Here is a 20,380-nt window from a genome sequence, read left to right on the forward strand (position 1 = left end):
TCATCCCATCAAGTCTCATGATTTGGTGTTCTCAGCAGAGACAGCAGGAGGCCTTCAGAGTTATGTACACTTTAAACCTATTGCTGACAGTTCATGACGCGGTGGAGCCACTCTGAGATTCGGAGTGCTAACAGTTTGCAGACAGAATGAACAAATGGTCTCCATGAAATGTCAACAGCACATTTTCTTTCTTTTTTTTTTCTGGAGGTGATCCGTCACACTGATGCCAAAATAATTCAAGAGCTCAGTTTCCAAAAAAATAAAAAATAAAAATAAAAGTTTGAGTGTTTGATTGCTGTGGCAGCAGTCCAGCAGTCACTTTCAGGACATTTCAAGGTGTGAGGTGTGTCATTTTAATGGTGACAGCCATGTGTTTGCAGCGGGATGCTTTCTCACTGTCAGTGACAGTCCTGTGAACAGGCCGAAAGCTGCAAATGACTTTTTCTTCCTTGTCAACAACTGTCTGGAGTGCTCTGCCAGCTGGATGCACTCTGCTATAGTTCAGATGTGGCCCAGCCCGGTGCCTGTATGATGAAGGGCTTGCAACAAGGAAACTGTAGAGACTCAGCCCATTGAAATTCATCACTGATGCAAGTCTTTAGCGTGTTATCTCATGTTATTTGGTAAAGTAAGAAAAAAATATGGTCATCCGAACACAGCAGCACACATTTTCATTTAAGATGTGAAGATTAATTATCAGACTTATTACTTTTTGCGAGCAAAGATAGCATTGTGTGAATAAAGCAACGTTTAAGTGTTAATGAGGTTTCCTTTTCTGTCCAGCGTAATTTATTGGTTTACTGTAAGACCAGCACAGATAAGAAATTATAGATTGTTTCCCCCATTTTTTTTCTATGGGTTGGACAAAGTTATTCAAAAGTAAGAGACATTTTGAAAAGGTGTTGAGAAACATTATCAACACACACAATTGCCAGTCGGCTCTCGAGTAAAGCCAAGCACCAAAGTTGCATAAAAGACCCACAGATAAGTAAAATGTATCCATATGAGATTTTTTCTTGTAATATCATGTTGTTGATTTATGTCATTAATACAGCAGAATAGAATACAAAGACATTTAAGCTGGACTTTATGTCAGTGGTCAATAACAAAAGCCAGGCAGCAGCTTAACATATCTACTGTGCCACCAAATTAAGAGTGGGCCAGTACCTCACTAAGTGTGTCCACAAGCAGCCATACAGCTGTTCTGTTTTTTTATTTTATTTTATATGTAGCTGTGTTAGATTAGAGAACAGTGGGTATTGTGCGTCAAGATTTCATTTCACATTGCTCAGCATGCTTTCTCAGCCAGCACTGCCTAGCAATGCTAGCGATGTGGACGGTGTGTATTGATCGTGTCTGTCTTTCTAAGGGTTTCAGAATTATGTATATATATTTTCCCCACTGAAGATGAGTTTATATTAGCAGATAAGTTAACATAATGTAGCAAAGAGTTATTTCAAGTTTACAAAAAAACAGATGTTGAATTTGATAGAATTCAGTAATAAAACCTGACTGATCAGTTCCTGTAAGACTGAAAGTGTGTGTTGTATATCTGCCTTTGGTCAGAAGCTGTAGTTTGACTGAACATTGGTTAAATAGTCTTCCTTCTGTTTAAGATCGCTAAACACACGACACGTGATTGCTAAACATGTCATATTCTTCAGGAGAACTGTCAAGGTGACTGAGCTGCATGTGAAGGTATGCATTACAGATCAGGGATTTTACTGGAGGCTGTGTATGCATGCATAGGCAAACATGTACTCTCACCGTGGGCATACCACTTAGAAAGACTGCACGCACTGCACTGAATACCAGAGCCGGGAAGCCAGCCTATTTAAGCATTTAAAACGAGCTCAGTCAAACAAAGCACCATTTCCATTTCAGACTCCGGAACATGAATAAGTCATTTTGTCCTTGGACTGTCAATACTGAAACCCACCAGGCTCTGTGTCCATCTCCACACAACTCTTTTCCCTTCCTTTGCAATTCAGTCAGGACAAATCACTGCACTAAGGCAGGGGAGATAATGCAAAAATATGTATGTAAATAGTACGAGTGGTCACAGTCCATATACACACTTAGAAAAACAAGCAGCCAATCAGTGATTATCTTCCGTTATGAGTGGGAATTGCTTTAATGCATTTTTATCTGTTTGTGTCCAACTTGTGTCATGTAAGCAGCAATGCATAGGCTCTCCTACTGCAAGCCTAACAAACAAACATTTCAATGATTTTTAAATGATTCCTTATTTGGATAATTACATTTATGCAATAGCTTTAGGCCCCCTTTTTTTTGTCTTGGTTTGCTCTTTTACAAAGTACAGATTGTGTCCCCATGTTGTCTGTGGTGCGACTGTAAGTGGCAGCAGTTCTCTAAAAGCAGAGCAAGCGGGGGGGGGGGGGGGGGGGGGGGGGCAATTCTGTCACTCTTTTTCAGACCCATCTGTTCCGTTGTCATTTACTGACCTAGAAAAGAGGTGGAATCACATTACAAAACACATCGGTGAATGAACACAGAAGGGGCAGAAAACAAAGTGAGAGTTTTCCTGATGCTCTAACACTGACCTGCGGATCTGTTCCCTGAAAGTTTCTTCCATTTACTTTAGACACTGAAGAAAGACGAAATGTTCTTGTTTTTCTTTGAAGTTGAGAAAACTGGATTGAAAAACTTGTGTGAACCATTAATTCCACAGGTTTTCTTTATTTCACATAACCTACACCGTTGTTAAAAACAGCAAACACAGTGGAATCACCACTGTGATTTAGACGGATGACACCGTTTATATTCTCTCTGATTTAACTCCATGTTCTCATCTTTGTTTCTTACCATGAGCAGCTGATGACCAAGCACCCATCCAAGCGTCTGGGCTGTGGTCTTGAGGGAGAGAGGGACATCCGAGAACACGCTTTCTTCAGACGCATCGACTGGGAACGCCTCCAGAACAGGGAGATACAGCCGCCCTTCAAGCCCAAAGTGGTAAGTCCTGCAAAAAAGTCGTGGTTAGGGTTTGATTTATACTTCGTAGTCTGATGAGGTGCGATCGCGATTGATCCGATCACTGTGACCAAGGTTAAGATGGTCTGTAGCCTCTCTCACACGAGGTTAACCTTCATTAAAATATATAAGGCCGCATTTCCCATTACACTTGTCTGTTCCGTTCGCAAAGGGATTATCGCTACTTTGGGCTCTATAACCATGTGGGTGCACGGTGCAAAGAGCACTTCGCTGAGTTACAGTGATATTTTTTCTCACCTGCAACTGTTCAGTATTTTTTGCTGACACATGTCACATGTCATGTTTTAATGTTTTCAAATTGTGAATTAAGAAAAACAACTGAAAGCCGGAAAATTTAGAGGCTGGTAGAGGCTGCCAGTTTCCTTGACACTGTCTATAGAAGATCTCCTCTTACATCCCATTAATGGTGGTAATGACTGATGAGAAAATTGCTACGTATTACTACGTCTCAGAGCACAGTGCTTCACATGCAAACACAAAACATAAAACACATAAACAAGACAAGTAAACAACCCCAACCTTCTGAACTGCACACATCTAAACAAACAAGAACAGATGTGCTCATCACTGCAAGACAAATCCGTTATGGCAAGACGTCTTCTGCCCCTCTGCTGCGTTATCTGCTCCCTTGGGGACTATTTGTTCTTGGCTGTTTGTTTACTAACTTGTTCCTCAGCCTTCAGTCAGACTTGTCAGGATACACACACAAACAGGGAAAGTCACTAGTTAAAACTTAAAGTAAAGTAATGCAATATTGTTGGATTTATTTTTTTTTAGCTGTAAGCAACTTATGGGTATTTTATCTGATTAACTTTTAAGGCCCCTGAGTCTTAACTACCGTATTCATTTGTATTCACAGATGATGAAAGTTTGAAAACAGTATTGGGTGTTTTGTCTTTGATATGTTAAGTAAACAGTGTTCAAATGAAATTAAACAGGTGGTGCATATTTTTAGCAATCCTGACAAAGTTAGTCGTGAGTTATATAATGGATTCAACACCAACTTCTTTTGGAATATCAATGAGATGCTTGGACACAAAAACATTAGCTGTTTTTACCTCTCTCTATGATCGATGCTCTTGATTTGTTTGTGTCCCGACATCCAAACCACTTGGATGTCCCCAAGATCCCCCCCACCCCCCAAACAACATTAACAGACACACACACACACACACAACCACACACATGCAGATTAGAGAAAGTGCCAGAGGGGTTTCATTAACATTGCATCCAATCGCATCGAATGCACTTTATGACTCCAGGAAATCCGTCTTGCTAATGTAATGACACTTGCTATAAAAATGGTCCAGAACATGAAGAATCTATCACATGAGATGGATGACATGGGTGATATTATGGGATATTATGTACACAGTTTATTGCAGTGAAAGTGAATTAACTGCAAACAACAAGCAGCCCCCTCCCTCCCTCGTTCTCCCTGTCCTGCCTTATTTTTACTAACATGCAGTTCCCACGTACATAAACAAATTCTGAAAGCTCCTCTGTAGCAGCCAGCTTTCTGAAACTCTTTGGTCGACTTCAGCAAAAGTATACCTGAAAAGAAAGTTGTGAAAAACAGATTACAAATACATGAAGTGATATTTCACTTAGGTAGAGTGGTAGCATTTTCTAGCATGTTCTGTTTGACATGATTACCCAAGTAGTCATCTTCAATGGCCCATCGAGGGAGTTGGCACTTGTCACCAGTGTTTACTGTCCAGTTGGAGCTGACAGGGAACTGCTTGCTAAAAAAGAAGAGGAGAGAACAAAGATGATGTTTTTCACAGTTGTAGTTTTTTAATCCTGTAGCTGTGAAAGTACAGTTGAAAACGGTCGCCACCACATGGCAGGAATCCTAAAACCTTAGCAAATAAAACCAAATCTGTTTGCATAGTTACGGGAGGTAAGTGGAAAAACTTCAACAAATGAAAACTTGTTTGAAAATGTTGTCAGAGCTTAGTCACTGAGCCTCAGCACATTCTTCGCTTAGGTAGACTGAGTAAGGGCACTGTCAGTGGTGTTAGGTGTGGGCACCAATCGGTGTTAGGATGCGACTATGTTATATTGTCTCGCTTTCATGGAAAATGATCTCTGCTTGATTTCTTGTATTACTGAAACATTTGATGTAATATTGATGCATACACAGTGATTTTACCAAGATGTTATTTTTGATTCCTTCAATGTATGAAAACCATCCATCCATCCATTTCTATACCTACTTGTCCTGTGTGGGGTGATTGGGGGGGTGGGGGGGGGGGGGGGGGGGGGTGGGGTGGAAGCAGCCCATCTCAGCACACATTGAGTGAGAAGCAGAGGACACCCAGAGGAGGTCGCTATGGTCTCTTACAGGGCTTGTGTCAACAACACGCCAACTACCAGGATGTGTTGTTGCTACTCCAGGTAACTTCATTAGATAAATATGAGAGGTTTTCTTTCTAAACAACTGCCTCATGTGTTTTTACTTCTTGTCAATATGAAGGTGACTGCTTTCAAAACCATATTTTCATGGATGCAAAGAGTTGAGAGAACGCTTGGCTGATGTAATCACACTGCTGTCCCTTGTAACATGCCCATTAAGACAATGGCTGACAGTGCCAGGAATGGATGTTAAGAATGTAACACACAAGGAGGAAGTTGTGCATCTGGTGCAATTCACTCGCGCCAAGATTTTCACTGATCAATGTCAAAGGTTTATCTTCTTGCACATTAACAGCAAAAGCAGAGTCAGGACTACACTAGAGTTACAGCATTATATTTACGGCAATAAATAATAATAATTTAATTGGGGACTTTGCTCTATAAACAGAAATGAAGTCACTCTGATGTCCACTGATCCAAGCTGTGATATATAATACAGGCTCAATGTGACACTCTTTATTACAGTCAAAACACAGCTGTGTGCGGAGGCTACATATGGTATGGGTTATATGGACCATAAGCAATTCCAAAACCTCTCATCTTAATCTATAATTAATGTAACATCCATTTATTATAAATGCATATCTCATATAGTTCATATTTGCTGCACAAGAAGGTGTAGTTCTGAGATCCCTTGAGTTTATGATAACCTACACACACACACTTACTTTCTCCCTATCTCTCTGTTTATCACTCTGCCATTCTATGATTTATATGTAGACAGAACACACACACACACACACACACACACACACACACACACACAGAAAGAGAGAGACAGAGAGAGAGAGAGAGACATAAAGAGTATGTGTAGGCTGTTTCTTGAAAAAAAAAAGAAAATATAAACATAGAGCGTAGATGAAGTAGGTCAGTCAGTGTCGTGTGTGTGTGTGTGTGTGTGTGTGTGTGTTTTATATGTTCATTTTAAATATTGTAGTTCTCTTCTGTTTCACCCTCAAGGCCTGCAGTTCCTCTAATAAGGTGAATCGGGGCCTCTTTGTCCATGTAGGCTCCCACTGAGTGGATGTGCTGGAAATGCTATGTGTGCTTTGTGTGTGTTTGTGTGAGTAAATATGTGTGTATGTGTGTGTGGGTGGGAAGGTTAAAGAACTTTAAGGTTAACAGAGGTTGAGAAAAGCAGGGGAGGAAGATTTCCTTTGCATGTACTCCTCGTCTTTGTGTCTATTTGCTGCATAAGAGTGCAAGTTTGTCGGTGTGTTGCGGGGTTGGGGGTGATCGATATCAGACGGAGAAAGGAAAGCCTCTGTGCTTGGTGTATTTGTCCACGCTAAAGTTGCGGGGAGGTGGATGCATGCAAATGTGCATGTCCTTTTCACAGTGCATGCCTGCATGGGTCTGGTTGTAGAGTGCAGGTAAGGGTGAAAGATGAGAGAGGTGGAAAGAAAGTTACAAAACATTGTTGAATGCTTCCAGCAACCACCATAACCTACTCTTTAATGATCCATCATGTCCATCTCATTACGCCATGTAATACATTGCTGTTTCTGAGTCCATTACCAACAAATGGCTATGATTATACCCCCCCCTTCTCACCCCTCACCAGATCTAACCCTGCATCTCTAATCCACCCTCTTCCTCTTTCCTTTCTCCTTGTGCATCTAACCCCGCTCAATCTCACTTCATCCACGTGTGACAGCTGTGGAATTGCAATCAATACAGCGGCTGCACCCAGCTGAGAGATTCAGTCCATCTGTATCTATTGGACCGGGTCTTCAGACCGCACGAAGGACACAGTCTGCGTGGTAGAATGAGTGTCAGAGCAGACTCAGTTAGTGTTGATCTATTTTTACGGTGTTGGATGCTGTCACTGTGCAGCCGTCGACTGCAGGTAGCACAACAAAGCGCACAGTTAAATGCCAGCCACGTCCCGCGAGCAGCGTTGGCATGAAATCGGGCTAATTTCTTTGGAGTACAACACACTTGATGCACACACGTTTTACACCCACTTGTGGATGGCCGATGGTTTTTTACAGATGACTGGAGCAGAGTGCGATGGAAAAACTAGGTCAAATAGGAAGCTGCTGATTGATGGTGAACGAAGGGAGGGAGGAAGCAGGGCAAGAAAGAGTGGGAGGACTTAGTCACTGAAAAGTGTCCAAGGAAGGGATGTGCATGCCTGATGGGATACATGGACACTCATACACGCACACACACAGAGAAAATGATGGCAATATGGATGAGTTGTGACTCACTGTAGCTGTTAGAAAACGAGAGGCACAGTGGGTTGCAGCTTGACTGAACATGTCCACATAAGAGGGAACATTTTCCGTTTGTTTGTGTATTTATTTGTTTTATTTCTTTCTTTATTTCCCAATTTGGGGTCAAGAGAATTTGCATTTTCTATCACATTTTCCATAAAAATCTGGAGTTCGTTTCACAACAGATGCCAAGTCTGATGCATTTTTGGTTAATGTATTAAAAACCCAATCTGTAATCTGCGCAGTAAAAACACTGAAACCCTTCTGCTTTTTTTTTTTTTTTTTTTGAATGAAGTCAGTTTTAAAGAAAGCAGAAGCTGACTACTATAAAATGTTGTAAAATTGGTCCAAGCTACATTTCTTTGAAGCTTAGCCAAACCCCTGATGTAAGGTCCTGATTTTATCTTTGGTTTTCTGCACCAATAACCAATGGGTTCAACTGTGCTCTGTGATTTGTTTGCTTTACACATTCATGAAATAAGGCAGTGAAAATGAATTACTAGATACATTTCCCTACAGGGCAGCGTTTCATAGACCACGGATACATTTCGGAACAAAACTCAAATCCCATGCATGAAAAACTAAAATGTTCATGAAATATGAGCTAAGTTCAAATGACAGTTGCCCTTTTGTAAACTGTTCACTGCTAATGACAAGCTAACAGTTCAACAAAACAAAACATGATGTTTAGGATGATGATGACAAAAGTGGAGAGCTTCCCATGCGAGTGGCTTCAGGGAGAGGGTGCAAGAGAAAGAGAGGGAGAGAGAAAGAGAGAGAGAGAGAGCGTCTTGGCATAACTCTTAATGGAGGCAGGCACTCATTTATCATCCTAAGTAGCTGAGTGTTCTTTTAATATGCTTGAGTGCAGAGGCGTGCACGTCTGTATGTGTGCAGAGAGATAGAGAAAGAGAGAGAGAGAGAGAGAGCGAGATTAAAGATGAGAGAAAGTAGGTCAAAAACCCATGTAGCACACTATGTCACCGTGTATGGGAGGATGTATCAACAGCATAATGGCTTTGGTCTCACCCCATAAGGTTTGGCTGAATCACACAACGAAGAATAGGAGATGTAAGACCAGCTCTGTGCTTTTCCAAAAGGGCAAGTTTATGTCCATAAAAACGTCACAAAGGCATTGAAGCAGATTTTCATAAAACCATAGTACATACCCGAATTCATCATCTGAGCTTCATTCTGCTCCTATAAAACCGTTTCCAGATTATTGGAGGTCCTTTTTATCTGTAAAGTGATGCTATTTCACACACAAAAAGTGCCACGAGTGATCACAACATGATAACTACTGCCACAAATCTAGAGTCCCACATCCTTTCTGTTCTAAAAAACAGAGATGGACCAGAATAAATGAAGCGTATTTGTCAAATATTTCCAAAGACTCAGCACTGTCAGTTCAGCAGCTGAAGCTTCATGCCACATACACTTTGCATACACACTGGTTAGAGTATCACTATCACTCGAGAGCAGAAAACAGACATTTTGGTGATGGGGATTGTCGGTGGAGGTCAGAATGAAAAATGTGTTGCCTCGCTTGAATGACAGATGGTCAGTGATGGATAGAAGAAGACAAGTAGACAGTAGCGGTTGAAGGATCCTGGCGATTACCCATCAGGTATCTGCTGTGTGGGAAAGAGAGAGAGAGTACATTTAAAGACAGCACACACACACACACACACACATACACACACACAGTTACATTTGCTCCCGATCTTCTATCCACTCTGACAGGGTGGTAGTGGCTTGGAGCGAACGTCACCTGTCAGGGACAGCAGTCATGGGAGGACATTTAAAAAAAAAAAAAAAAAAACTCACACACAAACACACACCTCAGAACTGTCTGTGTCTCTACGTTTAGGTGTTCTGTCTTGTTCACTTCTGTTAAATCATCTGCATCTGTCTGGCCGCACCAGTAATAAAAAAAAAAAGTAAAAATAGAAATGACTGTACCGTTACAGACAAATGTCTGTATACACATACACACACACACACACACACTCACACACACACACACACACACACACACACACTCAGACACACTCAGACAGACACACTCAGACAGACACACAAGTGCTTGCTGGTACACACAGGGACACTTACGTAAATGCATACATACACACGCTTAGACAATGATGTCCTGTCTGTGAATATAATGTAGGGCAGCAGTGGATAAGGCCAGTTAGTCATGAGTTAGTCAAGAGTTTCAAAGCCAGGTCACAGATGGTTGTGGGCTTAAACCGACAAGATACCAAAAATTAAAACTGATTGGAAAGGACTGAAAATAAAAGGATGTGTAATGGCTGACCGAGGGCCTTCCTTTCTGTAAAACCTCCTTCCATCCTCCCAAAACAAGTTGCCTCTGCTTTACTTGTATTCATAGTGTGGATCTCTAGTGAAAACCCAGTGGGGACACAGGTCCTGAACTTGTGTCAGAACATGCGTGAGTCTGTCAGTTACTGTATAGTCTAAAAAGAGCGGTCAAGTGCAGTTCAGTAGTGAAGGATGCTTTGATGGAGATTTCTGTCCGCTGGGTTGTTTTGGAGAAGTGCATGTGGCGGGTGATGCAGAAGTCAGAAGACGCCAAGAGGTCTTTGCTTATAGCAGTTGGAAACACCTCTACTTGGCTTAAGAGTTGGGGGAAAAATCTGTCTTGTCCTGAAAACGTTAATATTCTGTCATCAACCCTACCCGAACAAACGTATAGCAGCTACAATTGAAAATGCATTGAAGATAACACAGAGAGACACATTAACTCAGCAAGGCCGCTAACCCAATGATAATCTAACTTAATCTGACAACATTTATTTCATTTTAAAAACTCTAAACTAATTGACCTTCCATTATCATTTATATTTCTAGAGTAGGCATCGGACAATGTAAACAGTTTCATACTGTGTGTATTGGAACATCTGATGTAATTTTTGGTGAAAAAACAACCCTTTGAGTCTAATACACCAATTTTTATTTCTATGACAACAATGCCAAAAGTGGTTTTGGTTCGCATCATCCTTTCTTTCTATTCAAGTCCTGTGTTATAGAGGCCCGTGGCGTTTGGTTTCACAGAGTCAGTTATCCTCACAACCAGCTGCAGAACGGTATCTCCCTAGGGAACATGAACGCTTATCAAGTGGCGCACTTGGTCCCAGAGTGCGTGTGTGCATGTGCGTGTTTGGGTGTATGATTGTGTGTACACATTTACGAATGCATGCATCCGCGCAGGTGAGCCCAGTGTGTAGGTGGACTCGCTGATGAGGATATGTGGAGGATATGAGGATGATGTATGCAGCCCTCTCTCTTTCTCACACGCTCTTTCTCTTGTACAATCTCTTTTGACGTTTTATCGATCCGTCTCCAGTGAAGACAGAAGGATAACTTAAAAGTTCTTGAATGACAAGTCTACAATTTGATTTGATTAAATAAAAAAGACTTCTCACCTCCACCAGAAGAACACTCTCTCTAATGCTCTGTGTAGGTTAGCGACTTCGCAGACCTTCAGTCACTGATGGGAATACATCGCATTAAAATGCAAATGTTTTATGTTGACACCAGTGTGCAGGGTCTAAAAAGGGTTGCGTAATAGTGACTGTCAGAACATTAAATATGGATGCTATTGATTCACGTCAAAGAGTGCAGATGCCAGACTGACAGGTTTTGGGTAAGCATGTGGCCAAAAGTTGAAAATATGGTGCTGGTGCAGTTTGAAACAGGGTTGGATTTGATGATAGACTTTTCTCCTTTAAAAGAATGCTAAGGGGGCCGAGGCACGCTGGCAAGTTCGTGTTAGAGAGTACACTTGTGGTCAGATCATCCACAAAAGCCTAACCCTAAGGGGATACTGATAGCCTAGAAATATAGCTATGATAATACACAGCACCGTGAATTAGATTGGCTTGGAAAGAGATAAAACAGTTGGTTTCTTTGTCCTCGAGTCCTAAAACCATTTCCTACTGTTGGTAACAGTTGTTAGACAAAAGCAGTTTGTGTAGCTTTTGAACAGGATCCGCTCATGCGTGCTTCTCTTGGTAAAGCAGGTAAAATAGCATGTAAGATGACTGAGCCTTGCACCTCTATCTTTGCCCCAGTTGAAGGAAAAAGGTGATGCAAATGCAAATCTCAGTGGTCTCAACCGACATCAAAATTCTCTGAAGTGCTAATTCATGCACCATGTGACATGATCCGTTTCCTTGTCTTTGTTGTAATTTGATTATCCTCTCATCACAGAAACATGGAAACACTTTTGATGTCTCCTGTTAAATACTGACAGCTTGCCTCCCTCTTATGAACACACCAATTAACCCTTTTGTGACCTTGTCGCACCTTGATACTGTTGCGATTTTTGCTCAAGGAATCATTTCATTCTTCTGTAAGATAATCAGCTTTGACAGTTGTGGGTCAAATGCTCAAAAGCACGTACGTAGCTGAGTCGCAGCAGGTTGTTAGATCATTGCAAACACAGCGTGCCTTATTACAGAGGTCCTGACACTATTTCCTCTCATAGCATCAATCCTGGGCCTTGTTTACAGGAAACTGCTTTGCTGTTCCACAGCTGTGACAATGTTGATTTGTTATTCAGAGGAGTGCATTGCGTTTCAGGTGAATGAGATATAGAGCATGTAATCTGATGTTGTTAACTCCCTCTTGCATAAATCAGTGGAAAACCGGGGGGATCAGGTGTGAAATGTTCTCCTTTTTTATGTAGGCCAGGGGACAGGGTGAAGATTCATTTTAATTAGTTGACAGGTTGAAGTGGGAGAACACACAAATGCTGCTTTTTGTTCTGTCCATGCACATTGTGAAGTTTCTCAGCCTAGTGTGATTTTATTGAATAAAATGAATGGTGATGTCAGTGGAAGTGACTGATGATGTTTGATGATGACTATGATGATATGTGTCCTGCGCTTTGGGCTAATTTGTGAAACATTTCCAAGAAGTTCAAACCAAATTCTGCTGAATGCAATGGCGGCTCTTGTCTTCCGAGAATTTGCTGTGAACTGGCCTTCATAGAATTGCAGTGTGCATACCTCTGCCAGTGCTTCAGATTTTTCTTGTCTGGTGTGGCTGCTTGCACTCTTCATATTATTTTACATGCCTCATTTCTAAACTTCTTCTTCTCCCTCTTCTTCTTCATCTCCCTCTCTCTCTCTCTCTCTCTCTCTCTCTCTCTCTCTCTCTCCTCTACAGTGTGGCAAAGGAGCGGAGAACTTTGACAAGTTCTTCACACGCACTCAGCCCCAGCTCACACCACCAGATGAGCTGGTTATCGCCAACATCGACCAAGCCGAGTTTGCAGGGTTCTCTTTCATCAACCCACAGTTTGTACACCCGTCGCTTAGCAACAGCGTATGAGAAGGATGGGGAAACCTCCTTGAAGAACCTCCCTGCTCACTGCCACCCACTTAAACCTACCGCCCATCTAACATCTGACCACAACTTGATCAAAGGCCCACTTTATGTATTGGTTTTACTCATAAGCAGGAATTTAGCACATCCATATTTGTTCTTTACTATGTGTTTACCAGTATAGATTATATTGATTAGACTGTTTCTAATTTCCTTTAGTTTAATGATTAGCATGCACTATAGAAAACAATGTCCTTTCTTAACCCTGTGATTTATAGTGAAGGTTTACCATAACTGGAGGCACTTGGACCGAAGGGTGTCAGGCTTTATTTATATATGCCAGTATATGATTAAGTTAGGAGAATACATTAATCTCTGCCTGTATAACCAAGAGAATATTAAAGGATTCAGATTTAAAGCACAGGTTATCCTGGAAAGGATGCCTGCGCAAAAAATTCATGCTTACAAATCTCAATGGATAAACATTATAGTCTACAGATCTAGTCGGTGGGTCATAGTTTGTTTCTATATGGATAATCATCACATTATAGATATTACTGTATGTGATGACGGTGAAAAACACCCATATAAAGCTGTGTAGACGCTATAGCCAAATATGAAGGATAGGTGGTGCAGGAGTTGAAACAGCACCTTGTGATTCAATGTTTTCTGTATCTTGTTTACACTTTTCTTATCCTTTGGTTTCATGGTGACAGTGTAAAATTATATTTTAGTACAAACTGACTCCAGCCACTCTCACCTTAGAGCGTGCAGAGCAACAGTTATGTATTTGAATAATATGCAGCCTGTAAAAAAGGAAATATGTGAGACACATGGGTATCAAAGTGTCGGAATTGGTTTCACTTTATCAAGACTTCACTTAGCTTAACTGTTAGCTCCCGATTTTACCTGGTTTTGAAAGCAGTGATTTGCAGACCTATTTCCCAGCCCTCACTGAGCTGCACAAATTAACCTTGTCAATAATTTTGTGGACACACAATCAACAGTAATCAGTTTAGCATGTGGGCCGTGGAAGAATATATTATATCTACCTTGAAAAAAAAACCAACCCTACAAAGTTTACAGTTTTTCATGTTTTAACACTAGTCAGTGTTAATGACTATCCCTGTCCCACAACTACAAAGCCTCCCTTTGGTCATAAATGTCTTAACAGAAACAGTACAAGACATTTTAATACATTTTTTAGAATATAACATTAACTCATGTCTTTGTGTATTAACCATGCAATGTTTTATTGCATACAGTATCATGTCCTCCAGCATAGATAAAACACGTGTGTCAGGTTTCTTAGATACAAAAGTTGCAAATGAAAAATGTTGTTTTGCTGTCCCGAGAACAAACTCTTCTTTCATTAGGAGTATGTCAACATAATCATTATTAGTTGAATATGAACCATTTTTTTGCCTTCATTGTTGCTTCTTCATTGTCTTTAAACTAGATCTGTTTTTACTCTACTCTTTTCTGTGAACTCATACCTATTTTTCCATTAGATCAGATGAATATTTTAATGTATCTAATATCAGTGTATAACTCCTTTGTAAATAATCCTGAGTTATTTCAAAAGAGTATAGCAAGTTACAGTTTTATACCAACACCTGAATGTGCTTTTATTACATTAATTAGATAAACCAATATTTGTATGTGTAAAAAAAAAAAAAAAGAAGAAGAAACAACTAGGAACATAACCCAGTAGAGATCAACTTTGTAACAACTGGATGTCTTAAATAGAATCCAGATTTAGCAAGTTGTAAAAATATCTGTTTTACTTGTGTTGGCAGATTTATCAAATCTTTTTTTTTCCTTTTGATTTTCTTTAATCATACTCAGTGATTTTTAATGCACATTGTGTGTTGATTGGATGCGTGTCGGGCTGTTGGCCGTCCTTCTGTATCTGCATGCTGTTGGTAGGCATCATTCATGCATGTGATCTGCTAAATGCTGCATGCTACAAAGTATGACACCCCAAAGAGTTGCAACCCTTAAATGATGCGCCACACAAAATGTAATATTAGAGATTAAGAGTCACTCGTTGAAGTTGAATAATGGCCACGGTTATCTTATATTCATGTTGATTACAATGGATTCCAATAGTGACAACTTTTCACTGTGGGGGGAAAAAAAGTGTCAGAATGTCCACAAAAAACTGCATCAAACTAATCCTACATCATAATGCACTTATTCGCTGTGTATCCGTATGATATATCTCAGTCCTCACACACGACTCTTTACAAACCAACTACAGGAAGTGAGTGTGAAACACTCAATAGAGAGACTGAGGGTGAAGTGTCACTGTAAGCATAACTCTAGATTGACTGACTGAATTTCAAGTGGGCCAGTAGACATCACGGTCAGTAACCATAGGACGAACAAGTCTGTAAGATTGTGACTGAGTTTTAATGACACAGCTGTGCAGCAGTAATAAAACACTGAAAGTCAGAATGCTCATGCAGGTGGGTGAGCTGTGTATGAAAGCAAGAGTGAGAAGCAAGAGTGATTTTACCAAAAAAAAAACAAAAAAAACAAAAGAATCCTGAACGCCAGGGGCTGAAGAAAGTAGAATAGACGTTTATTGCAGATTGTGAATCTAAATAGATACTTAATTTTTTTCTGAAACCTAGCCAGTGGCTCTAGAGCAGTAGTCCTTTAAGTAGGAGCTTTATATATAGCTACATTATGGCCCTGGTTGGTATAGCGATGTGGAACCCTGAATCCAGATCTATGGTGAGTTGTGACTCAGAAGCACTGCTCGTTGCTGAGCCAGTGGGACCACTCGCTCTCTAGTGTCTCATGAATGGGGTTTATGTTATATTTTTAATGTTGTGTTGTTGTTGTTGTTAATTGTTCTGTTTTTTATTTTTATTGTTATTTTTTTGCTTTTGCCATTTATCTTTGGCTGTTGTCAGTGTTGTCAGTTTTATTTCTCTAGCTTCTGCTCAAGAAATTCAGGAATGTTTTCAAAGTATATATCACATTAGATAACTCATATCTGACCGATATAGATAGGAACTATTGAACCATTTGTAAAATTTTTCTCTGTGTTTTTTCTAAGAGTCGTGCTCTCCTACTGTGTTTCCTATCGTATATAACCTTTTGCATGTGCCAAACCTGGAAAACCCCAGAACCCGACAATAGCAGCGTTGCACTAGCTGTAGTCACATGGATGACTCTCTGTGGCAGCTTCTCCATGTATAGGCTGAGACCTGCCTAAAGCCACACCTGCTGTACACTCTGTTAACCACATACCATACACTAGCATGCTGCCATGAGTATACCGGTGCACATTGTGTCAGTACACATTACAATGCCAGTCAGTTTGATAGTCAACTCACCATAAACGTTACTATATCTTCCTGCCTGTCTAGCCTTGGGCAGAATTGTGTCTGAAAAACATTTCAACTTGTGGAGCATTTGATTTTAACATCCACAGTGAATTCCTCAGAAAGTGAGAGGAAATATTCCTTGTACATACTCAGTTTACTCAGTAACAGTCCTGCCCTGGTCTGAACTTGCACCTCTGTATGTGCTGACTCAGTAGTCTAGAACCATCCCTTTAATTGATTCTCTGATGACTTTGCTCCCCAGTCTTCTTTCTTCTTGGAAAATTTTTCAAAATATCATGTCAGAGTCGGTGTGGGCATGAAAAAAAAGATTAATACTCTCCCCTTGTGTGCCTTTCCCAACTTCAACAGTGATACTTTACATCTTCCTCTTGATCCTCATCCACCGTGTTCTACTCTAAAGTCTCTACTCCTCATGTATTTTTAATCCATTGTCAAATTAGCTTTGTCAATTTACTTTTACTTAGTTTTACTCTGTCAGCACACCTCAAAAGTCTCACAAATGTAAATAAAAGATCTTAAAAAAAAAAGACTACAACAAAAAAAACTGCATGCTTTGTTCACATAAATGGTCCACCATCTGGTCTGTAAATCAGAAATTTAAGCACATTTTATTGACTGACACCAATAACCTTTAGTCTGAAAAACTATGACTTTACTCACCCTTGTCTGCTTGCTTTACCTTTACCTCCCTGTGCCTATTAATGACTGAATGATGTAGTGAGTTAATTAATAAATGTATCGACAATATCAAAGGATGATACTCGGGGAGTGAGGGAACATTGAACATGTGACGTAAGGACAGATGATGATGGCTTGTTTGAAGGATAACCCCTGTGCCTCGTCACATTGAACCAGCCCTCCCTCGTTGTCTCGTGTACTCCCTCTTTCATTCTACCTGTTCCTCCGTCCTCAGTGCCTGGGCCAAGTCAATCCATCATCTTATCGACAGTGTCCTCCTCCTTTCACCCTTTAAATCCCATCAGGTCAGGAAAGCAGTTGACATTTCTTATAATTCCCACATTTAGCATCACTTCCACTTTTTCCTCCTCTTTACTGATTGCCCCTAATACTCCATGGGAACGGAATTAGCCAAATGTATTTAGTGTTTTACTTTGTTTACATTCGTTTTGATGTCCTCACCTTTTTGTTTGTAACATTATGCAACTATTTTACCTTAAGATAACAGCTTCAGAATCATTTGATGGTACACTGACTTGTAAGGAATGGCGCTTCTTTCATTCCCACTTGGCGCCCTGTATTCCTGATCTTGGACTATGTAACTTCAGGTTGAGCGGGTGCAAGAAGTGCATAACACTTTAGGGCACTGCGTCACACACACACACCACCGATTATGGGTCCGTTAGCTATAAGAAGAAGCTAGCTCGATATTCTTGGTAAGGACATCATGGCAGAGGCAAAGCGACTAGCTCCTAGCATCTACATTTTAGCACACAGCTGCTGTGGGTTCAGATGTTTTCAGTCAGTCAGATTAACCGAATGCTGACTTGATATGAGTCGACAGCGTGACTGCTGGTTTGTACTGAGGGCATGATTTTGTGTTTGTTGCCTGAGCAAGTGATTGTCTGTACATGAGCTGTTAGCTTCTAGGGGCACGCTGCTTCCTGTACCCTTGACTGCTGGACAAAAATTATTGAAGCCGCCAGCGCCCTGTAAATACCATCTTGTGGCTGCAGAGGCTGCTGTTCAGTAGAAGTTACATAGTTACATAGTTACATAGTCTTGCATTAAGGGAATAAGATGGCCAGAAAATAAGGAAATAAATTTCTTATCTTAAATGAAGAGTTTTGAGAGAGAAGTCTGTTATGATTTTTTTTTTTCAATTGGTATTTCTTACAATACTCTGTTTAGATACCTGTTTGTTTTATGTGAATCTTGCTTTCCTCATTGTAGTAAGTCATTACTCTCCACCGTGTCCTGTTCGCTATGAAATGAGAGCGTTGAAGTGGACTGCCATCTCTTTGGCTGTTACAGAGTACAGGATCAGTGATGTGCTGGAATGCCTTATCTCTTAACCCTTACATTAACATGGTCCCTAACTCTCCTCTCTTTGTTAATTTATAATCTCAGCATCCCTGTGGTTGTACATAAATGACTTACAGTAGATATCTACATAGACTGTAAAAGAAAGAATATATTGTATTTTAAAAATGGTGTATGTTTTCTTCCCTTGTCAGCCTGAAACCTTCAAATGAGTCTGAGCTACTTACCTTGTAACTGATTGTGTCATTTGTACCTAATGTATGATAATGCTAATAAAAAAAAAGAAAAAGGAAAATGAGGTCCATACTTATGTGGTTGAGTGTTTTTTTGTTTGTTTTTTTTTTTTTTTTTTGTCACCTGTCGGGTTTTCTTATTAAAAAGTTAACAAAGGCATCTAAAATGTTGAAAATGTTGTAGTGAGATTGACTTTACTTCCATCCCTTACTGTATAACCAACCATTGCATTAGGAGAAATACTGCCACAGTATTACTCAAACGAATAGTTAAGAGAGAGTCGAGCCTCCCTGCAATTCCGGCACCACTGCAATCACATCCTGTGAGTTCATGTGCATGTGTGTATTGCCACTTGCAAGAGTAGTGTTAATGTTGACGACAAAGATGTGTTTGTTTTCACAGGTGTGGGTGTTTGCATGCATCAGCGTGATCATGTACAGTATGTATGTATGTATGTATTTGGGAGTATGTGAGAATGTGCTTTTCTGTGGCTCTTTGCGTATGCAGAGGTGTGAGTTTGTGTGGGGGTGGTTGGTCGATTGTGTGTATGTTTCAGGCTCCTTCATTAGTTGGATGGCTGAGCTTGAGTGTTGGTGAAGGCAGAGGGATGTTAGTGATGGAACACAATAGCGTAGCACTCACTGCTGTCAGAAGTTATCAGGGGAGACTTGGATTGAGGAGCATCACGGCCTGGCTGTCTAAGAGCTGACTGACACTGCTAGATTCCTACTAGATTTCACTTAAATTAGGATCTGGGCACACCTGACCTGAGGCTTTGCTTTTCAGCAAAAAGAAGATTTATGTGGAGCCAATTAGCCCATTTAAAGACGATAGACTATATATATAATGTTTCTATTCTGTTAGTCTGTAAGAAATGTATATGGTCATTTTTAGCAAGAGATAGAGTGCAATGCTGAAAAAAGGAGAAAAAGTCTCTTAGAAAAGATTGTATCTTAGAATTCACAGTGAAGTAGAAACAAAGACAGGTAAAAACATCTTGCTTTTGCTTTCTGCATGGTCCCTGTTATTGTATTGTTCTTTGAGAAGTTTTGATTTCTTCTGAGCTTGACCTCTTCTCATTTTGGACTTTCCTCTTTCTTGTTAGTCACAAAACTCCAGCCACTATACATATCCTCAGACTCCTCGGTTGATGGCTTTCATCTATCTTACTGATGTTTTCTCAAATGAGGGCCCGTAATTACTATCGCTATCCCAGCTGGAGGGCGGCCAATATCCTAAATGGTGGCTTAAAGTGATAGGAAGAGTTTTATAGGGTTTTACAATGTGGTGTATTGAAGATATTAGAGGTTTCAATCCTTGCTGTGCTGTTCTTGAATGTCAAATGAGTCTATCATAACCATACAACCTATTTGACATTATGTGTCATTCCAATTGCATTTAACAAATACAACTTAATTACAGTGTTCATTTGATTAAACAGGATTTTTTTTTCTCTCTCCTGGCTTGTAATGTTGTCATATTGTACAGTGTTATTTAACTTGTGTTCATTTCTTCAAATGTTTTCAGACAGCACATATAGCTGCCATCTGATAAGAGAAAGCCCTGCAGTATGTTGACTGTGGACCCAGCTGGTGTGTGAGCTTTTGTTTAACACATATATGTTTCAGGCCACTGGTTTCTCTCATTCTCCCTCAATTACACAAACAGACAAATACACACACACACACACACACACACACACACACACACACACATCCACACAACTTCAGCACTGCTTCATCGGTTATGAAACTGCCAGAGCTAAGTCATATGCAGCCG

At 40.4% G+C, this 20,380-nt stretch overlaps 1 protein-coding gene across 4 annotated transcripts in view; it reads left to right on the plus strand.

Annotated features, from left to right (window-relative positions):
* The window catches only part of prkcaa (protein kinase C, alpha, a), a 141,624-nt gene extending 122,951 nt beyond the window's left edge, over window positions 1-18,673 (plus strand). For 2 of the 4 annotated variants that reach the window (XM_087175732.1, XM_087175733.1), the window contains 3 exons: window positions 2,836-2,976; window positions 6,394-6,414; window positions 12,846-18,673. In XM_087175732.1, the coding sequence (XP_087031858.1) occupies window positions 2,836-2,976; window positions 6,394-6,414; window positions 12,846-13,010 (327 nt within the window). In that variant the 3' untranslated portion in view covers window positions 13,011-18,673. The remainder of the gene's footprint in view (window positions 1-2,835; window positions 2,977-6,393; window positions 6,415-12,845) is intronic. The other 2 variants (XM_023412695.2, XM_023412696.2) reach the window with 1 other exon arrangement.
* Window positions 18,674-20,380: the final 1,707 nt, after the last annotated feature.

This window comes from Seriola lalandi, unplaced genomic scaffold (genome assembly GCF_002814215.2).
Source record: "Seriola lalandi dorsalis isolate HSWRI2012SDOR001 ecotype SW California unplaced genomic scaffold, Sedor1 jcf7180002054486, whole genome shotgun sequence".
Lineage (NCBI taxonomy): Eukaryota > Metazoa > Chordata > Actinopteri > Carangiformes > Carangidae > Seriola > Seriola lalandi.